The sequence below is a fragment of the Molothrus aeneus genome, chromosome 16 (genome assembly GCF_037042795.1).
Source record: "Molothrus aeneus isolate 106 chromosome 16, BPBGC_Maene_1.0, whole genome shotgun sequence".
Taxonomy (NCBI): Eukaryota; Metazoa; Chordata; class Aves; order Passeriformes; family Icteridae; genus Molothrus; species Molothrus aeneus.
The window spans coordinates 1,884,807-1,901,973 of record NC_089661.1 but is presented as its reverse complement, the minus strand read 5'-3'; the positions used below and the strand labels follow the sequence as shown (position 1 = coordinate 1,901,973).

The 17,167-nt window shown below is 48.3% G+C and overlaps 1 protein-coding gene across 2 annotated transcripts in view; it reads left to right on the top strand.

Moving 5' to 3' along the window:
- XPO6 (exportin 6) overlaps positions 1-17,167 on the top strand; it is a 64,619-nt gene that overhangs the window by 20,957 nt on the left and 26,495 nt on the right. For both annotated transcript variants that reach the window (XM_066560987.1, XM_066560986.1), the window contains exons 5-9: positions 2,738-2,897; positions 4,710-4,787; positions 11,714-12,167; positions 15,434-15,560; positions 16,574-16,683. In XM_066560987.1, the coding sequence (XP_066417084.1) occupies positions 2,738-2,897; positions 4,710-4,787; positions 11,714-12,167; positions 15,434-15,560; positions 16,574-16,683 (929 nt within the window). The remainder of the gene's footprint in view (positions 1-2,737; positions 2,898-4,709; positions 4,788-11,713; positions 12,168-15,433; positions 15,561-16,573; positions 16,684-17,167) is intronic.

The following is a 17,167-nucleotide window of genomic DNA, read 5'->3' as shown; positions in this document are numbered from 1 at the left end:
ATTTTGTTGGAACTCTCAACCTTTTCCGTGTTAGGTTTCTCTCCGGTGTTAAAAGTGTTTTGGGGAAGGAACAATACTGTGCCACAAGTATTCACTTTGAATTTTAAATATTATGGGCTAGGTCTTGAAAATACAAGGAGTATGGGTTGTCCTTTAAACAAAACAGAAGTCAATAAAATTATGAATGTGTCACTGATTCTGAAAGGGCAGTTTCTCAATGGGGCTGGTGCAGATTTTTCATCCAACTACCAAAGACACCCCAAAATCTCTGGTACCTCATTAATAAGGTCACTAATGGGTGTTGTTGGGGTGTTCAGGAGGGCTCCTGCAGGAAGGCTCAGCTGTGAACTGGGGATCCTGACTGAATCCATGGCATTAGCTGAAATGTTGGGTGCAACTCAGCATCCTTACAGGGAATCCTGAGCCAGGCTGCTGCTGGAGCATCACCAGGCTGGTGCAAACCTCTTTTTGTTGGATTATTTTGTCTCCAGTTCCCTTAAAATTGTTCCTAATTGGCTTAAAGAGGCTGAGTGTAAACTGAAGTGCTGCACAGGCTTTTTCTGCTGACATAATTACATGATTTGAATGCAGCAAAGCCCACGGCCAAGCCACAAGGCAGTTACTGAAATCCAAGTCCTTGAGTGGCAGGAGTTTATTTGTTAAGGCAAATGGATCTAGTATTAATTGCAAAATTTAAAAAAAACCCTGTCTTGGCTGCAGAGCTCATCACTGGCTGGTGTGATTACTTTTCTCACTGTTCTGGAGTGGGACATGCTGCAGTTTTGGCCTCACTTGTCAGTTTGACAAGAAATACTTGGAGATAACTGTGTCCATGTGGAGTTTTGCCTCTCATTTCACCTGGATGTGAACTGAAAGGCAGCCTGAGCTCTCCTGGCCCTTCTAGCACTCTGGGGTTATCTTAAGTCATTGCAGAGCTCACTTGAGGTGAGCTCTCTTAAGCCTCTCCTTGTGAGCTCAGCAGTGGAGGGAAATGTTTCCATAAATTAATTTATGTGGCAGACACATTCCTAAAATGTTCAGAGAAAGTGGAAGAAAACCAGTAATGCTGAATTCCAGGGCCTTGACAGAAGGCAGAGTAGCACAGGGGCAGAATGATTTGCTGTTAGAATTGCAGATGAGCCCTGTCTCAGGACTTTCTTCTGAGATCATTTGCAGCATGTTCTTTGTTCTTCAGCATGAAATTGTATCCCAGTACTCTGAGTAGTCTCTAAACCTTTTACTGAACCACTGGAGGGGTGGAGAAGAAAGGTAAATTGGGATATTGTATTGTCATTGTGAGGAGCCAGTAATTCTACATAAAGTACTGCTTCCTTAGAGGTTTAAAATTTGTTTAGCCTGACTGAGGTACCAGTGCCTGGTCTTGCTAAAACTCCCTGGGTTTGTCAGAAAATAACCTGAGAAATGATTTTCAGTCCCTTCACAATTTACCACCAAGTTGGGTTTTTCACTGAGTTCTTTGCCATCTACTCCTGTGTCTGGGACTTCCTTTTCAAAAGCCAAGATGAAGAGCTCTTAGATGGGCTATTTTCTCCCCAAATATTTCAGCAAACTCTCTGTTTTCAGCAGTGTTAACTCAGCCTGGCTCTCCTTTGGAGGGTCAAGGAATCAGGAGCAAAGTCAGCCTGTATTGCAGAATTATGGCTTCAAGGATTACTTGTAGAAACTGGGATTGGCTTTGGACTTTTTTCTCCCAGAGGGAGCAGTGCATAAATCACTTGGGATGTGTCTGGGCAGCAGTGCTGTCCTTCAGCTGGAAACAAAACTTTTTGTCCCACTTGAAGAAGTCTTTAGTAAGCCTGTGGCTGATGAAGGCACAAGTCAGCTTTTTGTCCAGTCCTGTTCCAGCACGGGGCAGAAGTTACTGTCTTTGGGGGATATTGTAACCAGGTGCAGGAATGATGCATCTGACTCCATGTTCTCAGAAGGTTAATTTATTATTTTATTATACTATTTTATAGTAAAGAATACTATACTATAGTAAAGAATACAGGAATGATACTTCCTGAATGCTAGAAAGATAATAATGAAAACTCCTGACTCTTTCCAGAGTCCCAACACAGCTTGGCCCTGATTGGCCAAAGACTGAAAACAACTCACAGCAGAATCCAATGAAACAATCACCTGTGGTAAACCATCTCCAAATCCATTCTAGACAAGCACAACACAGGAGAAGCAAATGAGATCAGAATTGTTTTTCTCTGAGGCCTCTCTCGCTGCCTTTCAGCTTCCTCGGAGAAAAACCCTGGGCAAAGGAATTTTTTCAGAGAGTGTGAATGCCACAGAGGGAAATGCAGTTTTCAGTTTGAGATCCAGTGCAGGTGCAAGGGGAGCTCAGATCCCTCAGGTGGCATCTGCTCCTGGCTGCAGCCTTTGGGCTGTGTGGGAAGGGGGGGATTTTTGGGGGCCCTGCTGGGCTGTGAGCTCTGAGCTGCTGTGCTGAGGTGGTGCTGGGCAGGGGATGCAGCAGGCAGAAGGGACAGGCTGTTCTGTGAGCCTGCTGGGACACAGATTGTATGCAATGACATTATGAAAGCTCTCCTGAAACCCCAGGGATTCCCACGGGGCTGGAGCTGTTGCCACATCAGAGATTCGGTCTGGGGAAGTCGAACTGGAGAGCCCTCAGTGGCGAAGCTGTTGTAAACTGGGAGTAGTGTTGCTAATCCCTGTGTGTCAGTGCATGTTGTCATCACACTGCTCTCATCACTGTGCTCCTCAGCTGATCCAGTCTCCTGTGACCACTCCCCTGGGGCTGATCATGCTGAAAACCACGTCGGAGGAGCTGGCGTGTCCCCGCGAGGACCTGAGCGTGGCCCGCAAGGAGGAGCTGCGCAAGCTGCTCCTGGAGCAGGTGCAGACCGTGCTGGGGCTCCTCACAGGTACATGGCTCTGTTTGTCCTGCCTCAGGGCACGTTTTGGAGACAACTGTTAAAGGGGCTCTTCTAGGAAAGCAGATTTAATTGGTTTCTTTTTTCAACCGGTTCGGGAGAAAATACTTTTTTGGAGAAAAGTGGAAAAAAACTTCTTTATTAAACATTAAAACTTAAACAATATTAAACAATAAAATTGTTTGCTGCTCTAAAAGAGATGACAAACTCAGAAAGTCCCTTCCCTGAGTTGCAGCTTGGATAATTCAGTCTCTTATCAGTCTTTCTGGTGCTGAAATGCCATGGCCCAGTGGGCTACAGGTGCGAGCTGCCAGTGCTCTTCTGGTGTTAAGTTCAGAGTAGGTTTGAACAGATTTAAACAAAAGGGAAAAAAGACCTTTCAGTCTAAGGAATTTCTTTGCTTTAGTTAGTTAAAACTGACTAAAACAAAGAACTCTCTTATCAGTCCCTCCAGTGCTGGAAATGCCAGACCCAGCCGTGGGCACAGGTGCTAGCTGCTGGTGCTCTTCTGGTGTTCAGTTCAGAGTAGGCTTAAACGGGTTCAAAGAAAAGGGAAAAAAACAACTTAGTTTAGTTAGTTAAAACTAACTCAAACAAAGGAGAGCTCTGTCCTGCTGTCTGTTTGTCTGCAGACAACACAGTCCAGGAGCAGGAATGTGGAGGAGTGAGTGCAGTGTATAAAAACAAACTGCTGCTCCTTCTTTTTTTTTCTTCACTTTCTGGAACAAGTCCTAAAGGTGTAAAACTTATTATTCAGCATAAACAGAACAGACAATTGGGAATAAAAGCATCATATAGTCAGCCCAGGACATTGTCACACCTTGTGCCACTGAGCTGGCTGTCCCCTCAGCACCCACAGCTGGGCTGCCACTCCTGGGGTGATGAGGCCTTTGGTGTTGAGATGACTTGGAGGTGTTAGAAAGTTTCTTTTTTTCAGTTTCAAGACTGAAGAAGAAGACAGATTTTTTTGGTTCTCGTTCTTAGGGTTGTTTATTTGCTCTTATTTAATACATTGTCTTTTTTTCACTTGTTGAGATGTGTTTAGCACGTTGGTTCATGGCACACTGACTGCCCTCAGGGCAGTGTTATCTTTTTATACTAAAAACTATGTGTACATTATTTACATTTAATAATTTTCTAATACTTATCACTTATGTTACACAGTTTGTTTTTACTCTAATTTAAAAGCATTACTATTACAGCAGAAGATGGAGGCCAAGAAGAAGAGGGAGAAAGACAGAATATGTTTACATTTTTTTTATCTTGTTTTTTGAACTCTCATTCTAAAACCTCTAAAATTCTACATTTTCACTTTGTGATAAATTCACTAACATTTCACTCAAACTCTTGTGGCTTGTAACCTTTCACACCAAGTTGGTAATTGTTTCCATGGGCTAAAATCAAAGGCACAGGTGGTTTTGACTCTGTGCCAAGGTCTCTGAGCCCCCTGCCAGGGTTTCAAGTCCTCACAGGAATTTCCTGGGTTCTGACACTGGGGATCTGTTGAGCACAATGGGGGTGATGCAGTGGCTGCTGCTGCACTGTGAGCACTCAGCTCTGCCCTGCAGCACTTGGGCCAACTTAATATGAACCAACTGGTGCAGCAGAGCAGCTGAGTTCTCTCCATGGAGAGGGAAGGGGATTGTGTGCCCTTAGTGAGCCCAAAGCTGTTGTGCAGTGTTTCTGTCCCTCCCAGAGCACTGGAGCTGTGTTCTGCCAGAGCTCTCCTGCAGTCTGTGCTGTGTTTGTTGGATCAGTGTGGATCTTTGAGAAGGCACTTCTGAAAAGTCTCTCTTTGGCCAGGTATTTTGGAGAGCATCTGGGATAAGCACAGTGCTACTGCTGCCACTCCACCACCATCACCAACCTCAGGAGAAAGTGGTAAGGAAAAGCTACAAGATGGGATTTCCATGTACTTAAACCTGCAGTATCAGGCACAGATTCCTTCCTTTACTGTCTGACCTCTCCTAATAACCCTTTCCCAAGCTTTTCACAGGCCAACAAATTCCTGATTGGAAAGAAAAACCCTACACAAAGAAACGAATTGCACTGTGGGGTTGCCCCACTGCAAATGTCATTAAAATGTGCCCACAGAGCTGCTTGTTGTCCTCAGATGGCAGAAACCTCCCTGAAATTTCAGTGCAAAACGCTCTAATGACAGTGAGTTAAAATCAGGGACTTGTTAAGGTTGGAAAAGCCCTCTAAAGTCATCAAGTCCAGCTGTTATTCCAGCACTGCCAAGGCCACCACTAACCCATGTCCCCAGCTGCTACATATGCAAGGCTTTTAAATCCTCTCAGGGATGGTGACTCCAGCCCTGCCCTGGGCAGCTGTGCCAGTGGCTGACCACCCTTCTATGAAGAAATGTTTCCCAATATCCAACCTAAACCTCCCCTGGCACTTAAGGACATTTCCCTTTGTCCTGTTCCCTGGGAGCAGAGCCTGCTCCCCCTGGCTGTCCCCTCCTGTCAGGAGCTGTGCAGAGCCACAAGGTCCCCCCTGAGCCTCCTTTTCTCCAGGCTGAGCCCCTTCCCAGCTCCCTCAGCCCCTCCTGGTGCTCCAGCCCCTCCCCAGCTCTGTTCCCTTCCTTGGACACCCTCCAGCCCCTCAGTGTTGGGAGTTGCCCAGAACTGGACACAGGACTGGAGGTGCCTCAGCAGTGCCAGCACAGGGGACAGTCCCTGAGTCCCTGCCCTGGTCCTGCTGCCACCCCAGCGCTGGTCCAGGCCAGGTGCCATTGCCCTCTTGCCTACCTGGGCACATTTTTCCTCTGAGCAACTTTGCAGCCCCCCTGCCCCAAGGCTGTGGCCTTGCATGGGGTTGGCATTGTCCCCTGAATTCCAGCTGGTGGCACTTCAAAGCCAGTGGAGCAAAACTGAATTCTACCTGGAAAAAAGGAAGATAAAGGTAGCCAAGGCTCTGTGAAATGGAACAGGGTGCCCAGAGAAGCTGTGGTTGCTCCAGTTCTGGAGGTGTCCAAGGCCAGGTTGGACAGGGCTTGGAGCAGCCTGGCACACTGGAAGGTGTCCCTGCCATGGCAGGGGTGGCACTGGATGGGTTTTAAGGTCCCTTCCAACCCAAAGCATTCTGTGATTGTGAACATTTTTCTATCTATTCCTGTTAGACCTTTGTATGAGTGCTTATCTGGGGTTAACCCATTGACATCTCTACCTCTTAGTTACCTCTGAAATGGAGAACACGTTTTTCTGTCCTTGTCCTTGGCACACATTTCCTTGTCTCTGGGACCTTGAGTAGTTCCCTGGGAGCTGCAGATCACTTCCTTGTGGCCAGATTGCAGCAGGCAGCTCTAGCCTGCTGCCTCTGATAAGCTGTTGGCAGTGTTTTGCTTAGTGCTAAACCTTTCACACTGAAGTTTGAGCAGCATTTTGAGTGCTCCTTTCCTGTACAGGAGCTTAAGATATTTCTATATTTATATACAAACCACAGACTTTAATGGGAAGAAATATTCCTCTGGCTTGCCAGGGGGAGGGTGGATTTTGCTGTAGCTGGGAAGAGTTTGGACAGGAAATATTTACAGAAAAGATCAAAGCTTCTGGTGTCAATTGTTAAGAATGGTGCTGGGGGAGGGAATTGGTGGGACAGATTCTGGGCTGGCTGTCATGGAAGCCTGTTGGAGATGTCCCTCAGTCCCCTGGGGATTGCTGAAGCAGCTTTCATCCACCTGTGTGCTCCCCTTGTGACTGGGGATCAGATTTCCAAACTGGAAGTTGGCTGCACTTCTGTGCTGGCCTTTCCTTTCTCCCCTCTCAGGGAAAACAAACAAACTTTTCACACAGTGTTTTTTCAGGATAATTGCTAAGAACCAGGACCACACAAGCTGTGCCTGTAGAAGTTTCATTTTGCCTGTGCAAACTTGTTTGTGTGAAACTCTCTCAGTTTTATTTTTCTGTACTGTGTCTTTGCTGTGTCCATGTTAAAATGGGTTGTGCTTCCACTTCTTGAAGTCACCAAATCACTAAAGTTGGAAAAGACTCTGAGTCCAACCATTAACCAGCACTGCCAGAGCCACCACTAAACCATGTCCCCAAGTGCCACATCCCCATGGCTTTTGGACACTTTCAGAGATGATGATTCCACCACTTCCAAAAGGAACACCAGGTGCTTCCCTCTGATCCATTCTTGCTCATTTTGTGTTCCCTGAGACTCAATTCCTTTGTACTGGTGACTCTTGAATGTTTTCATTGTTAAGTGAGGCCACCACCCTTTACTCTTCCATTCAGATGAGATTAAAGGTATTCCAAGAGGCAGAACAAGCTCCTGAGTCCCCATAAATGTTTAATATCTTCCATCAGAGCCCAGCTCTCTTTAGGAACTTGGAAAACCCCTGCTTCCTATTTTTCATTTGCACGGGGAAGTGGAGTGAAATGGTTACTTGCAAGTCTTGCATGGGTTTTAAATAGCACTTGAAGACAACATTAAACTCATTTCTCATATCACTTAAGCAAAGCAACTCTGCTAATGACCCAAGCTGGACAACATTTGAGTTATTGCCATGGTGTAGGATTTACTCAGCAAGAGTCTCAGCTTCCAAATGTTGTCTTTGCATGATTTATAGAACATTTCCTGATAAATCCCTTCCTCAGGAATATTCCCTCACCTGTGGCAAACAAATGAGTAGCAGGAGCAGTTGTAACTGAGGCAGTCACTGGGAGTTTCTTGCTTGGGCATGAATGCAGCTGATGCTGTGAATTTGTCACCTGTTTGCAAAGACATTGAAAATCCCTGAACCCCAGAGCTTCAGTGATTTAACTGTGTGCAAAGCACTTCAACCAGCTGCTGTGAGTTACAGGAGTGTAACTGAGAGTTTCTGCTGTGCATGGATTAAAATATGAGAATCTTTAATTCTCATTGCTTTTTGTGGAGTTGGCTGAACTGAATGTTTAAAAGAATAACAATACTTGGGAATGGAACCATCCCAGGCTGCTCCAAGCCCTGCCCAGCCTGGCCTTGGGCACTGCCAGGGATCCAGGGGCAGCCCCAGCTGCTCTGGGCACCCTGTGCCAGGGCCTGCCCACCCTCCCAGGGAACAATTCCTAATTCCCAATATCCTATCCAGCCCTGCCCTCTGGCAGTGGCAGCCATTCCCTGTGTCCTGTCCCTCCATGCCTTGTCCCCAGTCCCTCTCCAGCTCTCCTGGAGCCCCTTTAGGCCCTGCAAGGGGCTCTGAGGTGTCCCTGGAGCCTTCTCCTCTCCAGGTGAGCACCCCCAGCTCTCCCAGCCTGGCTCCAGAGGGGCTCCAGCCCTTGGGGCATCTCCGTGGGCTCCCCTGGACTCTCTCCAGCAGCTCCAGGTCCTGCTGCTGTTGGCCCCAGGGCTGGGGCAGCTCTGCAGGTGGGGTCTCACCTGAGGGGGCAGAATCCCCCCCACTGCTGCCCCTACCAGGGCTCAGCCCAGCCCAGGGGGGGTTTCTGGGTGCTCACAGCCAGGGCAGGCCCAGCTCTCAGCCCCCAACACCCCAGATCCTTCCCAAGGGCTGCTCTCACTCTGTTCCCTGCCCAGCCTGGGTTTGTGCTTGGGATTGCCCCAGCCCTGGTGCACTTGGCCTGGTTGAGCTTCAGGGGCTCTGTAAAAGCACAGTATGAGCAGTACAGATGTGCCCAGGTGTGAATGTCCCCACAGGAGGTTCAGTGCTAAGGTTGAAGGGCAGGATTGTGTTGCTCAGCCAGAGCCACGTGATGCTTTCAGTTTCTGGAGCACAGGAGAAAGAAGCAATGATAAGGCTTGGCAGGGAATTATGAATTCAGTGATGTAAGACATCAATCTTGGTGAAAAATGAGGACTAAGGAGGGATGTGTTCATCACTCAGGCTCTTGTGTACATTGGAAGTAGCTCAGTAAATCATAGCTGTTATTTTGGCACTGCTGGTGTCAGGATGTTTCACTTCCATAAAAAATCACTCAGATTCTCTAAGAACTTCAGATTCTGTAGCACAGCAAGTGCAAGATTTTTAAAGATGGAAAGGTTATTAAAGATGAAGTACTCAAGGAAAAGAAGTGTGTTGAACAACTTGGGGAAGGTGAAGAGTTTTGCAGCAGGTGGAAGCCTGGAGGTTGTGGGCAGCATCTGTGGGAAAGGCAGCCTGGCTGGGGCTGCCCCTTGGGTTCCAAAAGCTTTTGAGGAAGCAGAGGCCACCAGGGATAAGGGAGTGTCTGGGTTGTTGGTGGCTTTGTCAGAGGTGGCACATGGAAGGTGAGTGCATGTGGTCCCCTCTTGCTGTGAGGGGGGAGTTCACCCTGGGCTGGGCAGGATTAACTTCAGAGCTTCTCCACATCCTTCTGCAGGGAGCTCACAGCAGTCAGGAGTAATTCCCTGCTGTGCTGCTCTGTGGAACTGATCCTTAAGCAGCTGGAACTAGAGGCTAACCAGAGTTAAGGGGAATAAAGAGGATATTTATTAAAAGAGCCTTTAAAGGCCACACCCTGGCAGTACCAGAGCCACAGCCATGGCTGTGCCTGGATGGCTCCAAGACGAAAGCAAAAGAGGGCTTGGCCTCAAGATCTCACATTTTTGTAAGTTTTGGTCCATTTGCATATTGGAGTTAATTGTCCAATTAGCCCCAGCCCATGCAGTCCCATCCTCCTCGTTTTTTCTCTCTTCAGCCCACATTGTTTGTGCTCTTGGGCCTGAGATTTGGATCCTTTGTCCTTGGTCCTCAGAGAAGGAATTGTTGTGTCTCCCTACCCTGTGAAGAGAGAGTTCACCATCCCCTTATATGAAAGCCTGACCCACACACCAAAGCAGCACAAAATTGGAAAAAAAGAAAAAATTAAAAGCTAAAACCTGAGGTATCAGAACTAAGGCTCATCTGCACCCTGAGTGGTGGCTGCAGTTCTGCTCTTTCAGTAGCAGTAGGTGCAGAGGAGCAATGAAGGCTTTGTAGAAAGGCACTAAAGGTGATGGAGGGGTTTGAGTGGCTTTCTGTAAATAACAACAGAAGCAAAATCTTCTTTCTGTCTAAGAAACTGGGCAGGAGCTGCATTAGAAGCCTACTGACACAAAGAAAGTGAAAGCAGGGATTATTTCTGTTTCCTGATTGGGTAGAAAGTGAAACTAGCAGCTGGCATACCCCAAACACAGCAGCTTCGTGGTGAAGCTGTGAAACTCTGTCACGAGATATTGTAAATATTAACTTTCTGTGGCTTCACTTGGAGGCTGGAGGAAGTCATGGGAGACAAATCCTCAGGCTGTGTCAAACTTTTCAGACTCCACCTTTCTGGGGAAGCTTTTGTCATGTGGCTGGGGGATGTGATCTGTGCCTGCCATGGCATTTGGTCCCTGGGAAGCCGTGCTGGCCTGAGTGAGCTTTTTGGGAACATCACCACAAGTGTCACAGGCCAGGAGAAGCCTGGTCTGTGACATTCAGTGTAACAGGGATGTGCCAAGCTTACATCAAGGATGCTCAGCCTTGGAGGGGGATAGAATTTTATAATAAATTCCTAAAATACACCCCATGGTCTTGCATTTCCTGAAATACCATGAGAGCCCTGCCTGGTGAGGCCAGAAGTGCTGTGCGAGGCTAATTCCCAAACAGAAATCACCAATTCCTCTCAGCCAAATAACCCACTGGATCACAGGATTGTTGGGAGGGATCCACAAGGATCCTCAGAGTCCAGCCCCTGGCCCTGCCCTGGGCTGGGCAGCTGGGAGTTCATGCCCTGCCTGACACCCCTCTGTGGTATTCACGTGTTCTCTGAACAGAGAGAAGCTGTGAGAGAAGCAGAGAAAAGAATGATCAAAACAATTCTTCTCTCATTTGCTGCTCCTGTGTTTTTAACCATGTGGAATGTGTTGGAAGAGTATTTACCTGAAGGGATTGCTTGATTGGATTCTAGTGATGGTGTTTTGATTCATTGACCAGTTAGATCCACGTGTGTGTGTGTGTGGGGACTGTTGGCAGACAGCCACGAGTTTTTCAGTAGTTAGAAGTAAGTATGATGTAGTGTAGTTGTAGTGTAATATAATGTAATATAATATCACAGAATCACAGAATCATGAGGTTGGAAGAGACCTCTAAGGTCATCAAGTCCAACTCTCACCTAGACTACAGCACCAAGTGCCATGTCCAGTCTTTTTTTAAACACACCCAGAGATGGTGATTCTACCACCTCCCTGGGAAGAGCATTTCAGTACTTTATTATTCTTTCAGTGAAAAATTTCTTCCTAATATCCAACCTGTACCTTCCCTGCTGTAGCTGGAGACTGTGCCCTCTGGTTCTGTCAGTGCTGCCCGGTGGGAGAGACCAACCCCACCTGTCCTCAGCCTCCCTTCAGGAATTGTAGAGAGCAATAAGGTCACCCCTGAGCCTCCTCTTCTCTAGGCTAAACAGCCCCAGCTCCTTCAAATGTTCCTCACAGGATTTGTGTTCCCAGCCCCTCACCAGCCTTGTTGCCCTCCTCTGGATGCACTCAAGCATCTCAACATCCTTCCCAAACTGAGTGGCCAGAACTGGACACAGCTCTCAGGGTGTGCCCTCCCCAGTGCTGAGTACAGGGGCAGAATGAGCTCCCTGCTCCTGCTGGCCACACTATTCCTCATGCAGGCCAGGAGCCATTGGCCTTCTTGGCCACCAGGGCACTCTGCTGGCTCATATTCAACTGGCTGTCAACCAGCACCTCCAGGTCCCTTTCCACCTGAACAGTGTCCAGCCACTCTGTCCCCAGCTTGTAGAGCATTCAGCATTCCAAAGCTTTAGAGTCAGATCTCAATCATCTCCTGCCCCCCCTAAAAGTAGGGGTAGCCTATTTTTACTGTCCCCCTACTTTTACTGCACCCCTCTCTCCCCCAGGTGACCTCTTGAGTAGCCTCTTGCAGAGCCCCAGCGCAGCCAAACTGCTGAACCAGCCCATCCCCATCCTGGACACAGACAGTGAATACATCTGCTCCTTGGCACTGGAGTGCCTGGCTCACCTCTTCAGCTGGATCCCTTTGTCCACGAGCATCACCCCGTCCCTGCTGACCACCATCTTCCACTTCGCGCGCTTCGGCTGCGACACGCGCGCGCGCAAGATGTCCTCGGTGAACGGCAGCAGCCCGAGCGCGCTGCTGGGCCAGGAGCGGGGCCGCCTGGGCGTGCTGGCCATGGCCTGCATCAACGAGCTCATGTCCAAGAACTGTGTGCCCATGGAGTTTGAGGAGTACCTGCTGCGCATGTTCCAGCAGACCTTCTACCTCCTGCAGAAGATCACCAGGGAGAACAACGCGCACACGGTGAAGAGCCGCCTGGAGGAGCTGGATGAGAGGTAGGACTGGCTCAGGGCACGGTGCTGCCTCTGAAGGACTGGGGGGGTGGGTTTGGGGTGCTGCATGCTGTGTCCTATGGCCTTTCTTTCAGAGCACTGAGCCAGAGCAGCCAGGCAGACAGGTAGGTGTGCCCAGGTAAGGGCTGGGTGCTGAGGGAGCTGCTGGCCCAGGTTTGTGTCCCCTGCTGTCCCTTCCCTCCCCTGTCCCCATTCGTTGCTGTTTGACTGCAGGTCTGAGCTGGCACCAGAGCTGAAGCTATTGTCACAGAGCACAGAAGAGGCTCAGTGAGGTAAAGGCACTGCAGTGTCCCCTCTGTCCCCTCTGGTCAGTATCTGCCACTCACTCTGCCCACAATGGGGACACATCCTGTGAGTCATGACCTGGGAGAAGACAGCAGAAGCTTCCTACCCTTCACTGAGCCATGGCCATTTCTGATTCTTTTTTATTTTTGCTTTTTAAATTTATTTTTAAACAGCACCAAACACAGCTTGGGGAGCTCTGTTCAGTGGTGAATGGCTCCATAATCCCTTTATATGAAACTCAGACCCACACACCAAAGCAGCACAAAATCGAAAAAAAAAAGAAAATAAAAAGCTAAAACCTGAGATTTAGAACTAAAAACTTAGGACTAGAACTTAGAACTAGAACTTAGAACTAAGGCTCATCTGCACCCTGAGTGGTGGCTGCAGTTCTGCTCTCCACAAGCTTGGCTGGAGGCAGCAGGGAAGCAGCAGCACCTTGGGAAGCTGTGTATTCTTTTTCCAGGGTGTTACTGCCACCTTTTGTTCCCTGGGACAGCTCCACTCTCTTCTGTCAGATATTCCTACCTGTAGGGGACAAAGTGAGACTCCTCCTGCTGTTGTGTTGAGTGGCTGAGCCTGGGTTTTGGCAGGGTGGTGCCTTGGTGCTGCCCCTTGTCACAGGGCTACTGGCAGTGGCAGAGAGGTTGGAACTGTGTGAAAGTGCTGAGTATCTTACTATGGGTACACAAGGGTGGGAATAAATTTCCACTCAGGAGAGAAAAACATTTATGAAAAAAGCTGTGGGTTCATTTGTAGAGGGGAGTTGCACATTTCTGCTGCAGAATTCTCCTTTTCAGTATCCTTAGATAAAGGCATAACTTTGGGGTGGTAAATCCAGACTCACAGGGAATTCTGCTGCTCATTTTTTGCTAGCTCTGACTTGTGTCACTCTCTGCCTAGAAATGAGACATGGGGATGGGACACCTTTGCCTGCAAGGCACAGAGAGCCAGGAGTTCCCCTCTGGACTTCAGAAAAGCTCTCCTGGAAACCCCCAATCCCCTATTTAACTGTTCTTTCTTTTATGCACACTATCAAGCAGCCTTTGGGGCCAGCCTTCAGTGGAGGGTGTGGAGCTGTGCTGGCCTGGGCAGAGGTGGTGCTGCCATTCCTTAGACCTCTTATCCACAGGGCCTGCTGGTGTCTGGGGCTGGGAGAATCCTTTCATTCATTGCTGAGGTCTGAAATGGGGATGGAACCGAGAGGTTCTGGAGACTGGAAAAGTCCAGCTGGCTTCTGGGGGGAGCTTTCTTTTCTCCTTGAATTCTGTGTGGAAAAGGCCATGGGGATTTTCCTGTTGTCACTTAGAGGCACAGCTGTACTTTTTGTGTCCAAAACTGAAGGACTCAGTGCATGGAAGTGTCATCCTGGCTTGGACTAACAAAATCCTGAAGGAAAGGGGCACTGAAGAAACCCCCTTCAGTAGAGGGGTGTGCTCAGAACCTGCAGGCCCTGGAGTCCTTCCTTGCCTTCCTCTTGTGCTGCTGGTTATTTTTGTTCTGTTAAAAATCAGTCTGAACACTTTGGACAATCCAGGAGAGACTTAAGTTCAGGTTGCCTTTTGCTTCATTTGTGTTTGGCTTTGAAAATCCCAAAAGATGGGAAGTGGCTGGTAAGGATCCAGGCAATGGCTCAGTGGTGGAGAAGGGGGCTGGGGGCCAAGGAAGAATTTCACTGGTCTCAGGTCAGAGGCTGTTTAGAAAATAAAAATTAAAAGGATGGAGATGTTTGAGTTTCTTTTTTTAAATTCTTTTTTCCCCCGGCTTTGATTTTTGAAGTGTTTGATCTGTGCTCAGGTGTGCTCAGTGATCTCCTGTCAAGTAGGCAGTGCCAAATAAAGAAGGAACTTCATCTTTTTTGCATGTTCAAAGCAGTGTGTGCTTTTGAAGGCTCACAACAACCCCCAGTGCTGCAACTCTGTCATCTGGCAGTGCTGCTGGTCGTGAGGGAGTTCTTGTTAGAAGGAGTGGGGATTCCCAAAAAAACCCAAATCCCCAGAGTTTGCAGCAGTGCAGAGCAGGCAGTAGAGTAAAACCAGGCTGCTCGTGCCTGTCTGAAACTCTGCTGAGCCCAACTTTTTATTTAAAATACAAACTTCAAGTAGTTTCATGCATTTCAGAGCTCTGGGCGTGAGGGAGGGCTGGCACTGTCTGTGTGTGGTGCTGCCATCCCTCCTGGGGCTGTGGAGTGTTTAACCCTTGCTGCACAGATGGATCTGGAGCTGAAGTTCGTGCTGTTGTTCCCCAGTAAAAGCTCACCTCACTGGGGGCTTTGCTGGTTTTCCCCCAAGAACTCTCCCTGCTGCACTGAGGTGGTGCCATTGCTGCATTCCCTGAAGATTTGCTGGCAGATTCCTTTTGGGAACTTTGCACATTCCCTGAGGAGCCCCATGCTTTACAGGAAGATTTCTCTTTCATTTCCCAGTGCAGGCCCAAGCCTGGGCTCAGCTCAGAAACTCTTGGATGGCTGATGTCCACTGCAGGAGGAATTTTCCTTTCCAGCTCTCAGCTCCCTGGCTCTCCCACCCCCTCCTGTAAATGTAACCCCTCTGTTGCTGATTCCTGCATTAACTTCCTGCTTCCAGCTGAATTCCTCAGGGGTACAGTTCATCTCACTAATCCTGTCTCCATCACTACAATGACCTTTGCTATCAAATTATTTCTGCAGGGTGGAGGGGGTTGTGTTCATTTGCAGGCCTGGCTGAAGTCAATATTTATCTGAATATTAAAGTTGCTTTTGACTAGATTGTCTTTTCTGCTGTTTCAGGTGTTAATGGAGTGAAGGGTTGCCCATCCTGTAGGTAATTGTTGCAGGGCTTTATATTTAATTGTTCTACTGATGGTTAATTGTAACTTTGCTTCGAATAAGAAGATTTTGAGTGGCTTTTACCACTATTTCAATACAGTTGCTTTCCCTTGGGGCACCTTGGCTGTTTTTTCTCAGTGCTTTCTCCTTTCCCTTGCAGCTACATTGAGAAGTTCACAGATTTCCTCCGGCTCTTTGTGAGCGTCCACCTGCGAAGGATCGAATCCTACTCCCAGTTCCCTGTGGTTGAATTCCTGGCCCTGCTGTTCAAATACACTTTTCATCAGGTACAGCTCCACATCCTCATTTTCTCCAGTCTGTTCTGTTGTCCAGGGCCAGCTTGTTTGCCCCAGTAAACCCAAAAAAAAAGAGAATTTAACTGGTGTTACTGGCACTCCCTGGTGGTGCTGGGGATTTGGAGATGGCTGCATGTGCTCTTGGATTTAGAGGTCACAGGTGGTCACCCTGCAACAACAAATTGTCTGATGTTTAACTTTGCTTCTGCTTTAATTTTTTTTTCTAGTCTTTGGAATGGACAATGTGTGGAAAAGTCTCTCAGACTTGCTTGATTTGTGTTTGGGGATTTTATTCCTTGTCCTCAATCTGTGGCTTTCTTGTAGCTTTTAGTTTTTGTATTAAAAACCCCCAAGGTTGCTGTAGAAGCTGTCAGTGCAGCTCAGCCCCATTTACACAGGAACAATGACAAGGAAAGAGCTTCATAATATCACAGAATCATGGAATTATTTGGGTTGGAAAGACCTTAAAACCCATCCAGTGTCACCCCTGCCATGGCAGGGACACCTCCCACTGACCCAGAGTGGTTCAAGCCCTGCCCAGCCTGGCCTTGGGCACTGCCAGGGATCCAGGGGCAGCCCCAGCTGCTCTGGGCACCCTGTGCCAGGGCCTGCCCACCCTGCCAGGGAACAATTCCTAGTTCCCAATATCCCATCCATCCCTGCCCTCTGGCAGTGGGAGCCATTCCCTGTGTCCTGTCCCTCCATGCCTTGTCCCCAGTCCCTCTCCAGCTCTCCTGGAGCCCCTTCAGGCCCTGGAGTGCTGGAAACTGGTGTAACCAGCCATGAGAATGGTTAGCACTGAGACCAGCCTTGTAACTCCTGGCTTCCTGGCCTTGTACAAAAGCTCTTGTTCATCTTTGGACAGCTCTGAATCTTTCCAGTGTTTTCAGTAAGACAAGAAGCTCTTCCCATGGATTGAAGTGGATGTTTACTCCTGTTTTCACTGTGTGAAATCCATCTTGCCATAACTTGTGGTACTCATTGGAAATTTTGGTGTCTTTTAGCCTACACATGAAGGTTACTTTTCTTGCTTGGACATCTGGACACTCTTCTTGGACTATCTGACCAGCAAAATCAAAAGTCGCCTGGCAGACAAGGAAGCAGTGCTCAACAGGTGAGGGCTGGGGGCTGCCAGGGTGGCACAGCTGGAATCATGGCATGGACTGGGATGAGGGACCTCAAAACTCATCTCATTCCAAGCCCTGCCCAGCCTGGCCTTGGGCACTGCCAGGGATCCAGGGGCAGCCCCAGCTGCTCTGGGCACCCTGTGCCAGGGCCTGCCCACCCTCACAGGGAAGGATTTTTTTCCTGCAGCAGCAAAGAAACTTTGTGGTCACCATGGAAGAGCTGTGAGAAATAAGCTACTGCTTACAGCAGCCTCCTGTGTGGTTGAGTCCTTTCTTTTTCTAAAATCATGACGTATAAAAAGCATAAACCTCAATGTTTCACACTCATTCACAAGAATTCAGGCTGAGCAGGTTTGGGTAGACAAACTGGCACTTACATATGTTGTGTGTGAACCTTGCAGGCAGAGGAAGGAAGCTTTGTAGTCTAAAATAGAACTGGAGCACATTTTAGCACAAATTAGAGCAGGAAAC